Genomic DNA, 22,167 nt, shown 5'->3' on the forward strand with positions numbered 1-22,167 from the left:
AAAAAAAGGGGGGGGGGAAGGGAGGTGGAGTGGATTGAACCACTACTAAAGCTTTGTGAACAAAATTCTAAAAAGTGTATGTTGTTCATCATGAAGAAGAAACTGAGATGCGGAGGTTGGATTTGATCCGGAGCCTTGTCTTCTTTCCACTCAAGTTCACACTGCATAGGGGAAACAGAGCTGAAAGGAATTTTGATTGAGGGTTTTGTTGCACCTGGTAAGGAACTGTGCTAAGAATCTGCACACAGGTTGTTCATTTTAATTGCTAGCCTAGAAGTTATTCTCTGGAGTGTAGCGCTAAGTGGAAACTAAGTATCCAGTCACCACTGGTGTGTAAAATAGGCTTCATCATGAAAATTCTCTGGAAATGGTCATGCGAAAGGCTAAATGATGTCTTCCAGGTTAAATGATAGCTAGTCCTTTACTCTCCATTTTACAGCCCAGAAAAGGGAGTGTGAGCGAGGGCCTCAGCTACTTCACTCTTGAGTTAGGAGAACACTTAGGGGATTTGGGGAACCCTGTTCTACCACCACCACACCATCTGGCAGGAGATCCTGAGGTGGTTAGGGGGGATGGGGGCGCTGTCCGGGATGGGAGTTGGCTTCCCCAGCTCTCCCCGTTTCCAGATGTTAGCTTGGGATGGGCTTTCCCGCTTTCGGGAGAAGAGGAGAATGTGTAAGGGAGGGGTCCTTGACAGTTTAGCTTCTAGAACAGGTAGCACAGGTGTCGGGGCCTGCGGCTGTCCCCGAGGCCCAGCAAAGGGGGTCAAGTTAATTTTCAAGAAGCGACTTTGCTTGGAATCTGAACGTGAAATGCAAAAAAAAAAAAAATCCCACCGGAAGACACTCTTCTATTTGTCTCTCCGTCTGTTTTCTAAGAGATTTTTTTTAAAGTCCCTCCTACTCTTTCTTCCTCGATCTTCTCCTTTCTCCCTCCCCTACTCAGCCACCCCCACCCCCCACTTCCTCTTCTCTCCCTCCCCCTACTGGCTCGCGGGTTATTTCCCTCCTGGCTTGCCTGGCTTTAGCCAGGTCGGAGCTGAGGACTTGGGAGAGCCTGAGGGCGAAAGGGCTGCATTGGCGGCCTGGGGAGTGGGCAGATCAGCTGGGAGGGGGGCGGAGGGAACCTCTCTCTCTCTCTCTCTCTCTCTCTCTCACACACACACACACACACACACACACACACACACACACACACACACACACACACACTACGTATATTCAAAAACTCTCGGACGCTCCTCCAGTCTGGAAAGAGCGGTGGAGCGCCCCGGGGACCGCTGCGCGCACCCTGGGTTCCCGCACACACGCCGGGCAGCCCCGATCCTCATCCCCAGCGGAGCCGCCGCCCCCCGTGCGTTCGTGAAAATAAAGTGAGGAAAGTGGAGAGAGAGCCAGCCAGGCAATTCCCGCAAAGACCCAGGCCACACGCGCAGACCTCCAGCTCGTCCTCGGCGGTGCGGGGGAGCGGCGCCCGCAACGCCCAGCGCGGGTGAGGTTCGCGCCACCGCCGGGGAGAGCCCACCTGCCTCTCGGCGCTCCGCCAGCGCCCGACGCGGGGCGCCCCGCTGGGTCCGGGGCTCCAAGCGACCCCCCTCTCCCGCCTCCACCCCGCCACACCTGCGGGTGGACCACCCTCGGCTCGAAGGTCGGCGCCTCGCACCTCCCGATTGTGTCTCCCCCGGTGATCCAAGCGGAGACGGACGCGCGACACCGCCCCGGGACGCCTCGCCATGGCTGGGGCGCTCAGGCTGCTCTGTGTGTGGCTGGGCTGCTTCTGCGTGAGCCTGGTGTGGGGAGAGAGACCGAAGCAGCACTTCCCCGAACGGCCCCGGGTGGTGCGCGGCGATCGCTCGGCAGGTGGTGGTCTCAGCCCCGAGCTGCAGCCGCACGACCAGGTGTCCGAGCACATGCTGCGGCTGTATGACAGGTACCGCGGCGGCGGCCGGGCCCCGGCGGCGGCGGCGGCGCGGAAGCCGGGCTCCCGGGAGCGGGGCTCCCAATCCCTGCGCCCTCACCCACTGCGCCAGGGCAACACCGTGCGCAGCTTTCGAGCCGGAGCAGCAGGTGAGTGTTCGAGATGAGACCCCCCCCATCCCCACCCCCTCCCGCCTCGCTTCTCGCGTCCCGTCCCCGCACCCCAGCCCCGCGCCCCAGGACCCCTGGACCCCCGCCGCTCCCTCCTGCGGTCTTGGCGCCCAGTGAGCTGCCCCGAGATCGTTCCTCTCAAGCCCCCACGGTGCCTTTCCGCCAGTTGCCTTCCGAATCGGCTCCGTTTGGGAATGGAAGAGTAGAGGGGACGAGATGGGGGTGGGTGAGTAGTTGAAGGCAACTGCGTGGAAAAGGGGGGAAGGGGAGACACCCCATTTGCAGCGAAGCCCTCTTGCCCTGGGTGCGGGAGCAGGGCGGCGGGACCTCAGACTCTCGAGCGATTCCTCAATCAAGCTGTGGAATTCCCCTCCCTGGTTTGGACTTTAGCTATGTTTATCCAGAAGCAAATGCCATTTTCTGCCACCCCAGGGCCATACATAGATTTGAGAGAGAGAGAGAGAGATTGAGAGAGAGAGAGAGAGAGAGAGAGAGAGAGAGAGAGAGCAACAACAAAATAACACCAAAACCCCGCACTTGAACTAGACACCTCGGGAACTCTGTGGTCCAGACCTTACACCCACTCCTAACTCGCGCCCTCAGTGTGTTACTAGGCTTGATCATCTCTGGATGGCAAATACACCAAGTCAGGCGCTTGAATGTCTAGCTTATTAAACACCCATCTGGGCAAATAGGGGATGTATCATCTACCCCAAGAGAAGTGGATGTGTGCGGGGGAAAGCGCCGTGGTCGACAGTAAACGCCTCTTGGAAACTGCAGTTAAAATCTGCTCACCCTATTTTTCAAAGCAAATCACTGCAGATTGAAATTCATGGCTTAGCAAGGTTTTCCTCTTAGCCTCTGTGGTGAAGGGCATAACTTATACTAACAGGCTCCCTCCCTTGTGCTAACAGCTTGAGGGAAAGTTTCTTGGCCTCTCAATGTTGTTTGTATGCTTTCAGGATGCACCAGGCGCTTTTTTGTGTGTCTTTTTTTTTCTTCCCTACCTACATTCAGGATAAAGGGAAATGTGACCGCAAAGCGCGTCTTCGGTAGACCTTTGAGAAATAGCCAAGAATCTTCAAGGAAGGAGGCTTTGTCTCCATGCTCTGTCAATTCTGTCAAAATCACTAGAAAGTTCCTGAAACTTTGATATTTAGAACTCCTAGGGAAAAAAAAAAAAGGAAAACTAAACCATCCATCAGGCAAAGCCCTAGGATGACACTGTAAACACTCTCAGCTCACAGGCATGATGACATTTACAATAAATGTGAGTTATGCTTCCTAATGCAAAAGCATTTAGCTAGAGACTGAGCTGAACCAGATTTCGCCTTCCTCTTAGAGCCATGAGCAAGATCAGAAATAAAGCTGGCCTCCGCTACAGACTAGAAACCTGCATTGAACATTATCCATAGCATCTCAGCCACTTGATGAAGCTGTTCTGACCAGGGACCACACCAGTGACAGATCTGTTTACTTTAGTGCATCTCTGAGCTCTCAGCTTGGAGAAGCAGCAACCTGGGACTAAGGAGATTAGAAGAAAATTGGGGAGGGGCACAGCAGGTGGTGATAAGAAAGATACTCAAATCACTCTTCCCTTGATAATCATTTTCTTCAATAGGTTTCTAAGGGAGTGGTTGGGGCATCTAAGAGACAAACAGTATTTTTTTTTTGTAACAGCAAGTTTTAGTTTTAGTATAAATCATAGACTTCGGAGGGAGACTGATTTTGTTTTGTTGGCACATATTGTATAGCTTTTTATAGTGGGGATGGGGGAGGGGTAGATTTGGATATTTGAGACATATATTTTGTGGCTTCTACTAATTCCATTTATTATAATTTCACTGTCCACTGTCAGTCTCACTGTGGTCTTTTATCAGCAAATGATAAACCTTGATACCGAGGCCAGATGTTCTCTTGAAATGATGAATTGGAGCTTAAAGCATATATACAAGGCTGTGTGCCCCCCGATAAGAAAACTAATCCCTTTAGCATCCTAGGGACTGTCCTAATGACTTATTCATCAAATGTAGGCACTGGTTTTTGTGGAAACTTCAGTGTCATGTTACCTGGTTGGAGACTCCTGGAGAGGTGGTTCATGTTGGACCTCTTCCAAGAGTGTTTAGTTACTAACACACTGAAAAGACTTCATTATTAGGCAGTTCTGGCTATAATAAGGCAGGACTCCAGGAAGCTGCCAAGGGTTTTGAGTGTGTCAGTTCCTTTTGCTTCATCCATACCAGCATTTCCGTAACACCCTTTGAATTGGGACTTGTGTCCTGATGTACTGAAAAATACTGTTTGCATTAATAAATGAGAAATGTCTCCCAGCCCAAGGTGTATGGAATTAAAAAAAACTATGATCCTCTCTATACCAAAGATGCTGGAGGATTTATGGAAGGTGAGGTGGTGTGCTTTCCACATGGGGTGATTTTGGGGGGAAGGCACTGGGGCTTTTACTCAGAGCCTAGCACTGTCCCTTAGCTATTTAACTCAAGGCTGGTGCTCTACCACTTGAGATTCAGCACTACTTCCAGCTTTTTAGTGCTTCATTGGAGATAAGAGATTCATGGACTTCCCTGCTTGGCCGGGCTTTGGACAAGATCCTCAAATCTCAGCCTCCCAAGTAGATAGGAGTAAAAGCATGATCCATTGGCACCTGCTGGAGTGATTTTGTGAGTGCTTGTTTATAGTGCTTTGTTCCTTATAATAACATACATTATTAAAATTATTTATTGTTCTATACTTAGGGTCTCTTTGGTTGAAATTTAGTGGCTGTGGTCTCCCTCTGGTTACTTTTACTTAATCTATTACTTGATGGTGGGTGGCACCCATCCTAAGTACACTTGCTGCTAACCCCTTTTCTCTTCCCTCAACGCCAGCCAGTTGGTTGCCAAAACCAAAAGCCTGAGGGTTTATAGAATTTGTGTGTGTGTGTGTGTGTGTGTGTGTGTGTGTGTGTGTGTGTGTGTGTGTGTGTGTGAGATATGTATGGGTTTACATCATGATAAGAATTTTGCCCTTTGTAAAAGGTGACTTACTAAATTATTGATGACAGCTTGATCAAAATAGACCATTTGGAGGAATGACAGAAGGAGGTGAAATTAGTTTTTATTTGCATCTCAATTTAAGTATGTTCTCAGCTACTATGAGATAAAAGGATAACATTTTACAGTAGGTTTTCGCCTGTCTTGATCCATCTGGTAGATAATTTTTGTTTATTGAGTCTTTTTTAATAAGTTTTTATTGTGAAAATACTGTACAGAGGGATTACAGTTACATGAGCAAGGTAATGAGCACATTTCTTATCAAGCATTGTTGCCTCCTCCTACAGTCACTTCATCCCATTTTTTTTAGTCATTAATGTAACCTTTTAAAGGAAAACAATTTTAGTGAGTTCTTTAAAGACACATGCAATTACAAAAAGCATTCCATTTCAGTGGGTATGTGTCACCTTTATTAAAAAATAACACATATCTCATGAATAAGAGAAAACAGTATTAGGGTAATCTAGGCCCACCAGGGAGGAAGAAAAGGGAGATGCTTTCCTAATAAGAACCAAAACATTTGAACATAAAGATTTCTTCTGGGCATTGGTAGCTCATGCCTTCTAGCTACTCAGGAGGCTGAGACCTGAGCATCACAATTCAAAACCAGCCCAGGCAGGAAAGTCTGTGAGATTCTTATAGCCAATTAAACACAGAATGAGAGAGAGAGAGGGAGAGAGACAGAGACAGAGACAGAGAGAAAGAGAGAGAGACAGAGACAGAGAGAGACAGAGAGACAGAGACAGAGGGAGAGAGACAGAGAGAGGGAGGGAGAGAGACAGAGAGGGAGGGAGAGAGACAGAGAGAGGGAGGGAGGGAGGTGGAGTTGTGACTCAAGTGGGACAGCACTAGCCTTGAACAAAAAAGATCAGGGAGAATACTCAGGTCTTGAGTTCAAACCCCAGGACTGGCACACCCAGAAAAGGGAAGAATTTTGGTTTCGGCATGTTTCTGGGTACAAGGCTAAAATAAAAGGCTCCAGGAAAGATGGTATAGAATCAAGGGCATGAACCAATGGGAAAGCACACTGATAGATTTGATGGCAAAGCTCTGAATTGACTTTATCAAAACATAGTTCTATCTTAACATACCCAGCATTGAGAAACTAGACTTGAAACTAAAGAATACTTGGATTATGTGATGTTTTTGTTTAAAGGACAATAATACATCTGGAGATGAGAAGCTGGATATGCAGCTGCTTTGAATTACACACTCCTTTGAATACATGATAGCCTTTAATGAAGTTCTTACTGTAACAGGCAAGACAGCTTTATAATCTCTGACATTTAGAAATCCATAATACCATGAATTCTTGATTATCCATGCTCAATGGAAACGTGAAATAGAATGAATTACATTTAAAAAAAAATCAAATCCAACCAGCTTTGTAGTATTGCTAGACACATTCAAAGAAGCCAAGAGACCATGACACAAAACACCTAAATGGATAATTCATTCAAGAATATTATTCATTCAATATTTTTACATTAAGTTACACACATAATCAATAAATAATTTAGAAGGTTATCTATATTTTGCCTAAGTACTGAAAGTTCAAAGTACTTGACAAAAAGGAGTTAGACCTATTTTTACTTAAATAGGGATAGGAATATCATCTACTTCTAAATATTTTTTGCATTAAATTACAGAATTTTTTATTTGGAGAGACTGAAGAAAATGAGCTGAAGCTCTCCAATAGGAGAAGAAATGGCCATTACAATACTGTTTACCAGACAAATGAGCAAATGACAAAGTTATGATTTCTAACGACCTGATCTCATTTTTAAATTAACTATTATTATCCTTCCTCCCTCCCTCCCTTCCTCCCTCCCTCCCTCCCTCCCTCCCTTCCTTCCTTCCTCCCTTCCTTCCTTCCTTCCTCCCTTCTTTCCTTTCTCCCTTTCTCCCTTTCTCTCTTTCTTTCTTTCTTTCTTTCTTTCTTTCTTTCTTTCTTTCTTTCTTTCTTTCTTTCTTTCTTTCTTCTTTTGGTTAGTTGTGGGGCTTGAACTCAGGGCCATATGATCCCTGTCCCTGAGCATTTTCGCTTCAAGGCTAGCAATCTTCCACTTTGAGCCACAGTACCACTTCCTATCTTCTGGTGATTAATTTGAGGTAAGAGTCTCACAGACTTTCTTGCCTGGCTGACTTTGACCTCAGATCCTCAGATCTCAGCCCCCTGAGTATCTAGGATTGTAGGAGTGAGCCATTGGTACTGGACTTCTGATTTTATTTTCTCAGGGAATATTTCATGAAAAGGGGGTGCTGGAAGATGTTAACGGGTGTTACATAAAATTAGGTCATGTGGTCAAATGAGTTCAGAAAGAGTATCAGTTTGCTTTGCCTTGAGGTCCCTGATTGCTAATGAGTCTCCTAAAAGGAGCACACTTTCTTCTGGAAATAATTTTTTGTTGGTGGTGGTGGTAGTGGGGTTTGAACTCTGGGCCTGGGCGCTGTCCCTCAGCTCTTCAACTCAGGGCTAGCACTCTACCACTTGAGCTACAGTGCCACTTCTGGTTTTCTAGTGGTTTATTGGAGATGAGAGTTTCATGGAATTTCTTGCCTGGGCTGGCTTTGAACCACGATCCTCAGATCTCAGCCTCCTGAGTAGCTAGGATTACAGGTGTGAGCCACCGGCACCGGGCTCTGGAAATAATATTTTATAGAATTGTTGCTAAGATGTATAGTTTAGGAAACACAGGTTAAGAACCATCTTAATTTAACAAGAAAGGTCTGCAAAACTCTCTGAATACAACTGGAAACTATCTCACTTCCTCAGTTTCCATCTTTGATTTGCTGTTTATCTCAGGATGCTCATCTGTATCACCTTTAGAAGTTGGTCCAATGGACATTCTACCATTGTCCTGATTGATTGATTTATTTCTGCCAGTCCTGGGGCTTGAACTCAGCCTTGACGCTGTTCCTGAGCTTCCTGAGTGCTCAAGGTTAGTGCTCTACCACATGAGCCATAGTGCCACTGTCAGCTCTTTTGAGTAGTTTATTGGCGATAAGAATCTCATAGAGCTTCCTGCCTGGGCTGGCTTTGAACCAGGATGCTCAAATCTCAGCCTCCTGAGTAGCTAGGATAATAGGCGTGAGTCACCAGCACCCAGCTTGTTCTGTTTTTATGTTAATAACTTTCTGAATATAATTTTAGAGTTTCCTTATTATTCTGTTTTATTTTCATCTCTTTGTGCTTCCTTAATGTTTTCTTCTGTATGGTTAATACGTTATGACAGGTATAATGTTTTAAAAAAGAAGCTGCTTTGAAGAAAAATACAATAGAGATTATATAAGTTGTGTGGTTAATGTTTCATCTCCATTCAGACCTTCATGAAAGACATATTTATTCAAGCATCTATCAAATCCCTTAATACCTAGTATTGTCATATTTGTTAGATAGAACAATTATTAAGCAACCTGGTATATATTTTCTATTGGCTAGACAGGAATTTTGCTCTGCAGTATCTGGCTTAACTTTTCTCCCCCAACTTTGATGGCTTTTGAATTTTTAATTTCCATATTCTGGTAATCAGTTATATTTTTCTGTGTATGTGCCAGGACCAAGGCTTCTTAGTGGTTCTCAGCTTCCTTGTCCATGCCTGGCCCTCTACCACTTGAGCCATTTCCAGTCCATTAGTTAGTGTCTTGATAGTTTATTTTAGTGGTAAATAGTTGAAAGGAATAGCATCACAGATTGTCTATACATGAGTTATCTTATGCCAATTTCAGTCAAGTAAATTTTTACAAGTATGTTATAAATTCATGAAAATGGATTTTTAAAAAATGAGAATAGGACATAGTATTAGTCAAATGATTCACAAGGTGACACCTTTTGGTAGCGGCAGGTAATGGCAGTATAACAAAGGAGCCTTCAAGTATGAGACAGACGCAGCAAGTAATGAAATTGATGGCCTTTTCACATGTCAGTGGTGACTGTAATACAGAGTTCTTGAGATTTTTAAAAGCCAAGAATTTCCCAACGTATCTACAACAGATAGATAAATGTACATATGTTGGTCAGTGCCATACCTATTTAAGGCCCTTTTTTTTCATAGACAGGACAGTAAATAGAGAGCAGTAAATAAAATCCCTTTCATTCATATTTGTAATTGGGAATAGTATGAATAAAGCTGATTGGGAAGAAGATCTCATCAAATGACTACTTTCAGTTAGTTCCTCTGACTTCACCAAATAAAGTACTTGTTAAGTGTTTTGTTTGTTTATTTGCTTAGTACCTCTCCTGGGGCTTGAATTCAGGGCCTGGCCCCTCCCTGTCTTGGAACTTTTTCGTCAAGGCTAGCATTCAACCACTGGAGTCACAGCTCCACTTTTAGCTTTTTGGTGGCTAATTGGAGATGAGAGTTACACAGGCTTTCCTGGCTAAGCTAGCTTTGAATTGAGATCCTCAGATCTCAGCCTCCTGAGTAACTAGGATTACAGGCGTGAGCCACCGGTGCCTGGCTCAAAAGTCTTTTACCCAATAGTTGTAGAAATTCAAGGTTCTCTGCCTAGCCCTTTCATGCGCCAATTAAAGCAACTAAGGTTCGTCAGACATACTTTTTTTTTTATTATTTTTCCTTCAAAGACTCTTAATTTCCTTGCACAAATTAATCTAAAGATTGAATTGACTGTGATTGCTGCAGGTATAAGTAGGAAAACAAAATTGCTGAAGGGTTTTTTTTTTTGTTCTCCTTCCCAGTTCTCTTTTCTCTTTCATTACATTTTTCTCTCTCTTTCTGTCTTTCCTTCCTTCTTCCCTTTCTCTCTCTCTTCTTTCTTTCTTACTTTCCTCCTTCCTTCCTTTCTTCCTTTCTCTTCTTTCTTTCTTTCTTTGCTAATACTTGAGCTCAAATCCCTCATAGCCCTAGCTTGAAACCCCTCATATAAGGGTTCAAGCTCAGAAGTTTGATCAGCAATAGTGTTCTATCACTAGAGCTATAGCTCAGTTCTGTTTTTTTGATGGTTAATTGAAGATGGATCTTTCAAACTTTTCTTTCTTTTTTTTATTGTGAAAATACTGTACAGAAGGGTTACAATTACATGGTCAAGGTAATGAGTACATTTCTTATCAAGCATTGTTGCCTCCTCCTTTGTTTCCCTTTCCCATCCCTTCCCATCTCCCACCCCCCCACCCCACCCCCTTTTTCAAACTTTTCTGTGTGGCCTGGTTTCAAACCTCAATCCCTGAATCTCAGCCTCCTGAGAAGTTAGGATTATAGGCATGAGCCAACAGTGCCTGACTAAAATTTTATTTTTCTATTGCTTAAGGCTAAGAGTTAGGAGTATTAAATTCAAATCTTGACTGAAACTATCAATTGTCATCTCAAACTGCTATACTCATTTTGTCATATATCAAATGGTTTAAATCAGACATTATGTGTCTCACAGAAAGAGAGTAAAATTCAATTGAGAAAATAAATGAGAGATATATACATACATACAACCCCACATATATTCTTAATACTTTAATCTTCAGACACTGTCTCCCTCTAGCTTCCCACAAAGCCTTAAACATGTCTCAATATTAATATTAAGCATTTGTTTGAAGCACATTAGATATTTGGGTGACAAGGTAAGCATAAAGATGACACCCACTAGCTATCTTTGACTATGTACAAACCTAAGACAATCAAAACCTGTCTTCAGCAAGCTACTATTTCTGGGTAGATGAGAGGTACAAATTGTACTTTTCTTATAGAGATTTCTTGATGTTAGTCTAATGGTACAGCTCCTGGATTAGCAGCATCAAAATCACCTAGAATTCATCAGAAATGCCCTAGTCTACTCCAGACACTGGAACCAAACTTTGGGAGTGAACTTTGAAGTTTGTAAGCATATATATATATATATATATATATATATATATATATACACACATATATATATATATTCACACACAGCACATATACAACATATATATATATATATTCACACACAGCACACATACATATGTGTTTATCATATATGATATGTGTGTGTGCGTGTGCGCGCACACACACACACACACACACACACACACACACATGCCAATACTGGAGCTTGAATTTAGAGCCTGGGCACTGTTCAATTAGGTTTTTCATTAAAGGTTGGTTCTCTACTACTGTGCTACTACTCTACTACAGCTCCATTTCAGGCTTTTTGTTGGTTATTTGGAAATAAGAGTCTCATGGTCTTTCCTGATCTGAGGATCTCAGTTTCCTGAGTAGCTAGGATTACAGATTGTGTCTTAAGATATTTGCGTTTTTCTGATTCAGGTTTAAGAAGTACTGTTCCACTATGTACATATGCACATATGTACATAGCTTTTGAGCTTTTCTGCTCATCTGATAAGATTATCCTATATGTATACTAATTATTGCAAATAAGGGAAACCATAGGACCTAAATTTCTTTAGGACTGGCTTACTTCACTTAATATGATTTTTCCAAGTCTTTCCATTTCCTAACAAATGGGGTGGTGTCGTTCTTTCTGATGCAAGCATAGAATTCCATTATATATATATATATATATATATATATATATATACACACACACATGCACACACATATGCATATTTATTTATATATCTATATCATATTTTCTTGATCCACTCATCTACTGAGGGGCATCTGGGTTGGTTCCATATCTTAGCTATGCTAAATAATGTTGCAATAAACATAGCTGTGCTTATAGCTTTAGTATGGTCTTGTTTGTGATCTTTTGGGTAAATGCCCAAAAGTATGATTGCTGGGTAATAGGGGAGCTCTATGTGGAGTGTTTTGAGGAACATCCATACTGCTTTCCAGAGTGGTTGAACAAGTTTACACTCCCACCAACAATACAGTAGAGTTCCCTTTCGGCCTCATCCCCTCCAGCATCTGTTGTTATTAGATTTCTTGATTTTAGAGGTGAGGTAGAATCACAATGTTGTTTTGATTTGTTTTTCTTTTTGTTTTATTTTTTTATTTTATTTTTGTCAGTCATGGGGCTTGAACTCTGGACCTGGGCACCTGAGCTCTTCAGCTCAAGGCGAGTTCTTTACCACCTGAGCAACAGCACCACTCCTGGTTTTCTGGTGGTTTCTTGGAGATAAGAGTCTCACGGACTGCCCAGGCTGGTGTTGAACTGTGATCCTCAGATCTCAATCTCCTGAGTAGCTAGGATTACAGGCATGAGCTACTGGCATCCGGCTAAATATATATTTTTTATTGTAAAGATACTGTACAGAGGGGTTACAGTTACATGAGCAAGGTAATGAGTCCATTTACTACTGAGCATTGTTACCCCCTCCTTTGTTTTTCCCCTACCATCCCTTTCCTCCTCACTTCCCCAATTCCTCTCCCCCTCTCCCCACAAAGTTGTAAAGTTTGTTTTCAACATAGTCTCCTGAACATCTCATTGTTACAATGGGTCAACTTGTATTCTTATTTCGGCATTTGTTATTTCCTTTACCGTCCCCAAATTATAAATATAAACAAGATGCAGGACACTGGAATCAAATACAGTGACAACAGGGGTTGTGCTATGGGGGAAGAACATACAAAGAAACAAAAAAAATCACATAGTACATTATAAGTACATTAAAAAGAACAACAAGAAAGATAAAATCTTTTGTATCCCTATCTTGGGGCTCATTTCGTTTAGCATCAGGTTATATGCTTATATATACATAGCTTTTTTTTTTTGGTGAGAACACCATACAGAGAGAGTTACAATTACATGGGCAATATAACGAGTACATTTCTTATCAAGCATTGTTGTCTCCTCTTTGTTTCCCCTTCTCATCCCTTCCCATATTCCCCCCTCCCCCACCGGATCCTCCCTCTACCCCCCACCAAAGTTGTAAAGTTTGTTTTTCCGACATAACCACTTGTACACCTCATTGTTGCAATGGGTCCACCTGTATCCCTAGTTAAACGATTTATTTTTTCCCTTCCCCTCCACAAATTATACCAACATCAAATACAGTGAAAGCATGGGTTATACCATGGGGGAGGGACATACAAAGCAACATAGAAATCATCTTACAAATATGTTAGAAACAATTGCATGAAAGAAAAAAAAAACATTTGAATACTCATCTTGGGGTTCATTCCTCTAACATCAACTTATATACATAGCTTTTGACCTCTTCTGCTTGTCCTAGACATATACTAATTATTGAAGATAAGGGAAACCATGGGACCTAGGTTTCTTTGAGACTGGCTTACTTCACTTAATATAAGTTTTTCCAGGTCTTTCCATTTCCTAACAAATGGGGCAATGCCATTCTTTCTGATGGAGGCATAGAATTCTATTGAATATACACATTTTCTTGATCCATTCATCTACTGAAGGGCATCTGAGTTGGTTCCATATCTTAGCTATGGTAAATAATGCTGCAATAAACATAATTGTGCTGGTAGCTTTAGTATAGTCTTGTTTGTGATAGTTTGGGTAAATGCTTAAAAGTGGTATTGCTGGGTCATAGAGGAGCTCTATGTGTAGTCTTCTGAGCAACCTCCATACTGCTTTCCTAAGTGGTTTATGGCCAGAGAAGTTGAGCATTTCTTCATGTGTCTATTATCTATTGGTCATTCTTATTTCTTCTTCAGAGAAGTCTCTCTCTAAGTCTTTAGCCCATTTGTTGATGGGGTAGTTGCTTCTTTGAGGATTTGTTTTTGGAGGATTTAATTTGTTGAGTCCTAAGTATATTTTAGATATGAGGCCTTTGTCTGTTGTATAGCTAGTGAAGATCTTCTCCCAGTCTGTGGGCTTTCTATTGATCTTGCTAGCTATATCCTTTGCCTTGCAGAAGCTCTGCAGTTTCATGCAATCCAATTTGCCCAACCTTTCTTTGATTTGTTGTGTTTCTGGGTCGTTATTAAGAAAATTTCTGCCTGTGCCAAGGAGCCCCAGAGTTTCTCCTATTCCTTCCTGTAATGTTTTCAGGGTGTCTGCTTTTACTTCAAGGTCTTTGATCCATATAAGATGATGCTAAGTGAAATGAACCCCAAGATATGGACGCAGGAGGTCTGTCTTTGTTGTTATTGTTTTAAATATACTATGTGATTTTTTGTTTACTTCTATGTTATTCCCCCTATGGTATATCCTCTGTTGCTACTCTATTTGATTTTGGTATCCTGTGTCTTGTATATACATTTGTCTACTCAAGGGAGGGGCTGAAAGGGCACAGGATAACCCATTGTAACAATAATACCCACAGGACAGTGTATTGGAAAGGAACTTTACAACTTAGGGTGGGATGGGGTGGGGTAGGGGGAAGGAGTTTGGGAGGTAGGGGAGGGAAGGATAATGGGACAACAACAAAGGAAGGGGTAACAATGATCCATAAGTTATGTAGTCATTGCCTTACTCATGTAATTTTAACCCCTCTGTATAGCATCTTTACAATAGACTAAAATGGTAAAAAAAAAAAAAAAAGAAGCACTGTTCCAATTTTCTACCTCTACCCCCTTTTAATTTAGAATTTCACGTTGTAACCAGTACTTGTAATTTAGGACTGATTAGTGTGCTATTTCAAGGCATCTGGTCCTTTTAGTTAGCATCTTCATGGACAAATGCTTGATACACTTTCATAATGCTGTTTCTTTTGCTTTGAGAGGTATGTAACTGTGTATCTGACAGTTTTTGCCCTGAAGGGGGCTTCAAAGTGAGTTAATCAAGACTGTTTGCCATTCTCTCATAGCTGCAGAGATGTGACCTAGCAGATTAACTGAAAGGAAAATCTTCCTAAATGAGTCTCTGGAGGGCCTGGAGTCTATTTCATTTCTCTTATTCTGAGGACCTGACATAGTTTATCATGTAGTTTGAATTTAGTAAATACTTAAGTTCAATTGATGTTGGGGCGATAAGAAAATATAGTAGGAAAGCTATCAGCCAGGCACAGGCTATTTAAAAATAAACTTGCCTTAAAAGAATTTCCCACAAGCGTATTAAAATTTGTGTGATAAATGGAAATAACTTATTCCACTTTATCTAAAACTGCTCTAATAGTTATTTTCTAATAAATTGGCAGGAAAAAAAAATATAGTACTTGGGCATTTGCTACCTTTGGAATTTGAACTTAAATGTTTTCTCACTTCACTGTTAGGTAGGAAACACTTTTGAGTCTAGTAAGTTTGAACAATTGGCCATTTAAGAACTCTAACAAATAATTTTCAGGAGATAGATGCTTCAGACTGTGTGAAGTAAGCATGAGGATTGCAACAATTTATAGGGCAGAAGTCTGCTCTCTGAGAGCTCACAGTCTAGCAATGCCCAGGGCAGACACTAAGAGGAGATAACTGATTAGTAAACGTTTGTCTATTCTAGAAAAACATACATTATATCATCTTTGGCCATGTTTTACTTTGGATATAGAGAAGGATTGTTTTGAGATCCCATAAAACTCAGTCATTTGATTTGGACCCTGCAAGAAAAACAGTTCTATAACTTCGTGTTCTCCTACAAGCTAGCTCTTCATCTTGTCTGTGCCTGAAAGTGAAAGGTGTCTTAGAGAAAAGTTGTCTTTAAATACCCAGATAGTGACTTTGAATGTGTGTGTGTGTGTGTGTGTGTGTGTGTGTGTGTGTGTGTGTGTGTGTGTGTGTGTGATCTACTCCTAGGCACTCCAACTGATCTTTGTAGCTGAGCTGTGTTTGGAGAAAGAAGTGGAGGGAATAGGGAGCTGTTCATAGTTACATATTTTCTGTCTGACTAAAAATGTTTTCCCTGTTTCCTAGGGATTTAACTAATCATCAAGATTTCATTTAGTCTATTTGCTTTCAAATCAGACCTTACATAGAAAGTTTTCCATTATATGTTCTCATTCCCTTTGCGAATGTTCTGTGCAGGCCAGCATGAAGGTGCATTCCCATGTCATGCCAGTCACAGACATAACCCCGCAGCCACTCCTGGAGAGGAACTCAAGTTCTTGGTTCTAAGGCCTGCAATTTGAGGCCAGCATTCCACCCCAAATATTTGGCTTCATCAGGCCACTGGTGTTTTGTTTTCTGATAAAAACCAAAGTAAACCTTATACCTTAACTTGATGATCATGCTTCTTAAAAAAAAAATCTAAGTAATAGACAACCTGGGTTTCTTCCCAAGCTCAATTAGAAATTAGTCAGATAACGTCTAGGGTCTTTCATCTAAAGTTCCATAATAAGTAGTTTGAGTGTTAACATTTTTTTATTCATTACAAAGGCCTTGTTTTACAAGGCACGGGTGTAATCCTAACTATTCAGAAAGCTGAGATCTGAGGATTGAAGTTTGAAGCCAGCCCAGCTGGCTTATCTCTTATCTCCAATAAAACTGCTCAGAAAAAAGGCAGAAGTGGTGCTATGGCTCAAGTGGTAGAGTGCTAGCCTTGAGCACAAAGTGTCTTAGGAATAGCTCCCAGGCCCTGAGTTCAAGCCCCACAACTGAAAAAAAAACCACTTTTAATGAATAAATGTATTTTAATACTGTGTATAGTTTATGCATCGAACTCTGTGTTATATTACAGACTGTGTATAGCTTATGCATCAAACCCTGTGTTATGTTACAGGCTGTAGAGTATAATATAAAACAACATTTTATATTTAGGGAATTTATAATTTTAGGAAGGAAAGACAGTATAATGCATTGCAAACAGAGACAGGATCCTAATCAAGGGTTGTTACAACAAACTTGCCTTAGGAGCAAATCTGGGGGCTGGAGGTATATATATCTCCCTAGCAGAGTACTTGTTTAATATGCATGAAACCTTGGGTTTGAGCCCCAGAACTGCAATTAAAAGAAAAAGAAAAGAAGAGATACACACACTGATTCATACATCTGGATTATGAAAGTAGAAAAGGCTAGGAAGAGGCGGTGCAGAGAGAAACAAGCACCCACAAAGGCAAAATCCTAAGTGTGTAAGGGTGTGGCTTGCTCAGAAACTCACCTGACTTCCACACTCCCTTACAATTCTCAGATGTTATGACCCAGAAATTTCAAAATAGAAGACTGTAATGTGGATGTAAACCTTTAAATAGACTGCAAGTAGATTAATCCTCAGCAAGGAAAACTGGGCTTTTCCTGCAGCCAGCAAACAGTATGAAAATAGCACCACCTATTGGTAGCTGTTATTTAGAATGAAAAACATTTTTTTTATTTTAATTTTTATTTTTATTGTGAAAATACTGTACAGAAGGATTACAATTACATGGGCAAGATAATGAGTACATTTCTTATTAAGCATTGTAGCCTCCTCCTTTGTTTCCCCTTCCCATCCCTTCCCATTCTACCCCCGCCCCCCACCCACCCAATCCTTCCCGCTCCCCCCCCCACCAAAGTTGTAAAGTTCATTTTCAACATAACGACTTGTACTTCTCATTGTTGCAATGGGTCCACCTGTATCCCTATTTAAACGACTTGTTTTTCCCTTTCCCCTCCACAAATTATACCGACATCAAATACAGTGAAAGCACAGCTTATACTGTGGGGGAGGGACATACAAAGCAACAAAGAAATTATAAATGCGTTAGAAACAATCGCATGAAAGAGAAAAAAACATTTGAATACCTATCTTAGGGTTCATTTCCTTAACATTACCCTATCTGACATTTTCTACATGACTCAGATATATACTAGATATTGCAAATAAGGGAAACCATGGGACCTATGTTTCTTTGGGCCTGGCTTACTTCACTTAATATAATTTTTTCCAAGCCTTTCCATTTCCTAACAAATGGGACAATGTCATTCTTTCTGATGGAGGCATAAAATTCCATTGTGTATATATACAACATCTTCTTGATCTAGTCATCTACTGAGGGGCATCTGGGTTGGTTCCATATCTTAACTATAGTAAATAATGCTGCAATAAACATAGTTGTGCTGGTAGCTTTAGTGTGGTCTTGTTTGTAAACATTTGGGTAAATGCCCAAAAGTGGGATTGCTGGGTCATAGGGGACCTCTATGTGGAATCTTTTGAGGAACCTCCATACTACTTTCCAAAGTGGTTGAACAAGTTTACACTCCCACCAACAATGCAGTAGGGTTCCCTTCTGTCCACATCCCCTCCAGCATCTGTTGTTATTAGATGTCTTGATTCTGGCCATTCTAACTGGGGTGAGGTGGTATCTTAATGTTGCATGGCAAAGGACATAGCAAGATCAATAGAAAGCCCACAGATTGGGAGAAGATCTTCACTAGCCATACAATGGACAAGGGTCTCATATCTAAAATATACTTGAAACTCAAAAAATTAAATCCCCCAACAACAAATCCTCAAAGAACCAACTGTCCAATAAATAAATGGGCTAAAGACTTAAAGAGAGGGGCTGGGAAGGTGGCTCAGTGATAGAGCACTTGCCTTGCATGCCTGAGGCCCTGGGTTCGATTCCTCAGCACCACATAAGCAAAAAGAAAAATGCCAGAAGTGGCACTGTGGCTCAAGTGGTAGAGTGCTAGCCTTGAGTTGAAAAGCTGAGGGACAGTACCCAGGCCCAGAGTTCAGGCCCCGCGACTGGACCCCCCCCCCAAAAAAAAAAGACTTAAAGAGAAACTTCTCTGAAGAGGAAAGAAGGATGACCAATAGACACATGAAGAAATGCTCAACCTCCCTAGCCAAAAAAGAAATGCAAATCAAAACAACATTAAGATACCACCTCACCCCAGTTAGAATGAAAAACATTTTTTAAGGGGAGACTTGGAAACAAAAATCCCAGTTGTAGCTACTCACAACTTCTTACAAAATAGTTACTTACAAAAGTTCATCTTCCACACCTTCGCTGCCACAGAGACATCGTTCTATGATTGTTTTAAATTGTGACCATGTTTAAGCCCCACAGGTAGTTCTCAATAAATTAAGTCAAATAGAAAGTCATGACTTGGCCTGAATCTGGCCTCCATTCAACTATTACGTGTAGATTTAATTGACCAAGGTTACCTCTTCCTTATGTATTCCTCTGTCCTCTACCTGGGACAGCTAATGATTTCACCCTAAGATCATTAATAGTTGGCCCTGTGGTTCACATCTGTAATCCTAGCTACTCAGAAGGCTGAGAACTGAGGATCACAGTTCAAGCCAGACCAGGCAAGAAAGTCCTTGAGACTTTTATCTCCAATTAACCACTAGAAAACCAGAAGTGGCACTGTGGCTCAAATGGTAGAGTTCTACCCTGGAGCTAAAGAGCTGAGGGACAGTGCTCAGGCCCAGAGTTCAAACCCCATGACCAACAGAAAAAAATCATTAATACCTTTGACAGTGTTGACATGCTATTATTCTTCTCCATTACTATACAAGATTACTGAGTCCTCCCATTCTCCACAGTGAGGAAAAGGGACATCTGTTTGTACAGTCCTAAATCCCAGCCCAAGTTCTATCACCAGAAGGTATTCCATTCATATCTGTTAAATAAACATTTGTTGATTTTTGGTATCTGTTCTTCACTGGTTGTGATATATTTGTATGTCCAATGGGAAGATGACATCATAGAAGCTGTGTTGACAATTCAGTGTTTTAAGCCCTGTTAATAGTCTGTCCATTTGCTCTATTCTATATCACTTTCTTATCCTTAGACTTTTGGCTACAGTTTGAAATGGTTAGCTAAAGCTAATAGGGAAACTAAAAGGTAATCACCAACATTGTCTTTATCTAATAGGGAAACTAAAAGGTAATCACCATCATTGCCTTTATCTAATATGGTCTTCCTTGAACAAGTATGTTGCATTTCAGGAAGGCAATTTTTGTTCAATTTACTATTTGTTTTTTACATTTATGTTGTGAAAAATCTGGAATTCTTTACTACATCTGGAAAAAAGTGCCTTTTAAGTATAAAACTAGTGGTTATCCCGGACAACTACTATCACCCAATAGAGATTTAATTTGAGCCACAACATTAGCCACATATATAATTTAAAAAATGTGTGGTCACCTTCAAAAATGTGAGAAGAAACATAGGAAATTATTTTTAAAAATTCATTATGTTCCACCCATTTCAATACATCCAAACTATAAAATGTATTAACGTAATCCTTTGGACACATTTTTGCATAAAGTCTTAGGAATTTACTGTGTATTTTATTCCTACAACTTATCTCAGTTGGGATTTAAGTGGCACATCATGATCTTGGTTCTAGTTAACTTGCATTTTCTGAGTCTTTAATATGCTGTGGGCCTTACCTGAATTCTTTTCATCGGTCTTCACAAATCTACAGTTTATACCCCCCAATTCATTGTATATGTGAGCACACTGACATTAAAAAGCTGGTCATTCGTCTGAGAATTGCTATTGGCTCTTATGGTCTTTGGACCACAGATCTGAAACAAGAGTGGTGGGAAAAGACCATGTGACAACGTCTGCGGTATTCTGAAAGGTGATGTTGACGATTATACCCACAGACAGAGGCAAACGTCACCGCAGATCAAAAAACGACAGCAAAAATACGTGAAAGAAGGAAACAATCCAAATGAAAACCTGGGAGAAAGGAGCAAGATTAGTTTACCAACTGAAACAGTGCCACCCTTGTACCTATCCCAGAGTTCATTTACTCCCTGCCAGGGTCCTTGTGTGGCAGCCACTGCATTGCCACATACTTAGAACTGAATGGCTTCTCTTCCTTTTATCTGCTACACGGAATTTGGGTAAAAGTATATACTATACTGACTGGGATGAATTAAAGCCAAAGTCTCTGAGCAACTCTGATGCCATGGCTTTGTTACAAAGGTCTGTAAAATATTACCCTGGTGTCATGGATTATACAATGTGCACAAATGGCAGTTTCCTCCTTCTGCTTCACACAATATTAAAAAAGAGTAAAATATGTTTCCCATTGCAATTCCCTTGTGCTTGGGGACTCAATGAACTCACTTTAAGTTTCCATGTCTTTATAAAACTGTTTTGTTTTTCACTGAAACATGGTTTTGATCAAGAACATAATTTTGTGATTGCGTGTGTGTTTCTGAAACAAATATGTACGTGGGATCTTACATGGAGGAAGGCTTAAGTTCCGGTGGCTGATCCCAAGACAGGAGACTCTTGAGTTCTAAATTCAGCCAAGCACACCATCAGACATGCTCATGAGAAAAAAATCAGCTTCTGTCTTTACTAACCAATCTCTTGCACTCTTTCTGTCTCTTCTTTCTGGATTCAAAGAACTGGAACTACAAATGAATCATACCAAATTTAAATTTCTATTTAGATTTCTTGTCATTTCTGGTAAGCTATCTAGGAAATTAAATGTTAAATTCATAGAATATTCAACTTCAAAGAGCTATGCAACCAATTTTTTTCCATGTGTTGGAATGAGAAGCTCATCATTAAATATATTGTATGAATAATAAGATATATTATCCTGTTTAGACAATAGAGATTTCGTGAGGCAGGTAGAAAATATAATTCCTTTAATTCAGTTAATACTGGCACTAATCACAAAACAGTTTGTCATTCAAAACTCTTATTAGATCCTTTACGAACTGCTTTATACATGTCTCATTTAATTATGATTTAGTAGAGACTTAATCCAGAGATGCAATTCTAGTGGATCACAACCAAGATTGACTATGGTTCCTTGCCCCAGAAATCAATCAGAAATTAATGCTAGTGAGGCAAGAAAGGACTTGAATCAATGTGGCCACATTGTGAAGATAGGTATCAAGTACATTGTCCTGTCTTTGGAGTGTCAGCATGAGCTTTAAGTTTAAACATAGGAATAATTTGGGTTGAAGGTAAGAGGAATGGATAAGTAAGCAGTGTTGATCAAATTGTGATCTGATGGGTCGCCATCTCAGACTCTGCTCTGTGGTCACTCTAGACAAGTCTTTATCCCTGGAGGAGACAATCCAGTTTCTGTGAGATGATTTCTCTTATGTGGGGGACAGAGAGGACAGCCATCATGGAGTAATTGCTCCCTTTTAGAGATGGATGTCATCATGAGGTGATCTGGTCTGGGAGGTGCTCTGTTTCTGGAATCCCAGGTGACTGCAGGTTTTAAGCAGTGACTGGAGACCACAAGCACCATTTTGGGAAGAGGTGTGGAAAAGCTGTAAAAAGCTGACAGCAAAATATCTCTGCTACCCGTGCCTTCAGCCTTGACGGGGATGAG

At 41.2% G+C, this 22,167-nt stretch overlaps 1 protein-coding gene across 1 annotated transcript in view; it reads left to right on the forward strand.

The window, feature by feature from the left end:
- The first annotated feature begins 1,732 nt into the window (after positions 1–1,732).
- The window catches only part of Bmp3 (bone morphogenetic protein 3), a 30,613-nt gene continuing 10,178 nt past the window's right edge, over positions 1,733–22,167 (forward strand). Inside the window, exon 1 of the mRNA XM_013020067.1 lies at positions 1,733–2,066. Within this exon, the coding sequence (XP_012875521.1) occupies positions 1,733–2,066 (334 nt within the window). The remainder of the gene's footprint in view (positions 2,067–22,167) is intronic.

This window comes from Dipodomys ordii, unplaced genomic scaffold, assembly GCF_000151885.1.
Source record: "Dipodomys ordii isolate 6190 unplaced genomic scaffold, Dord_2.0 Scaffold49, whole genome shotgun sequence".
Classification (NCBI taxonomy): Eukaryota; Metazoa; Chordata; class Mammalia; order Rodentia; family Heteromyidae; genus Dipodomys; species Dipodomys ordii.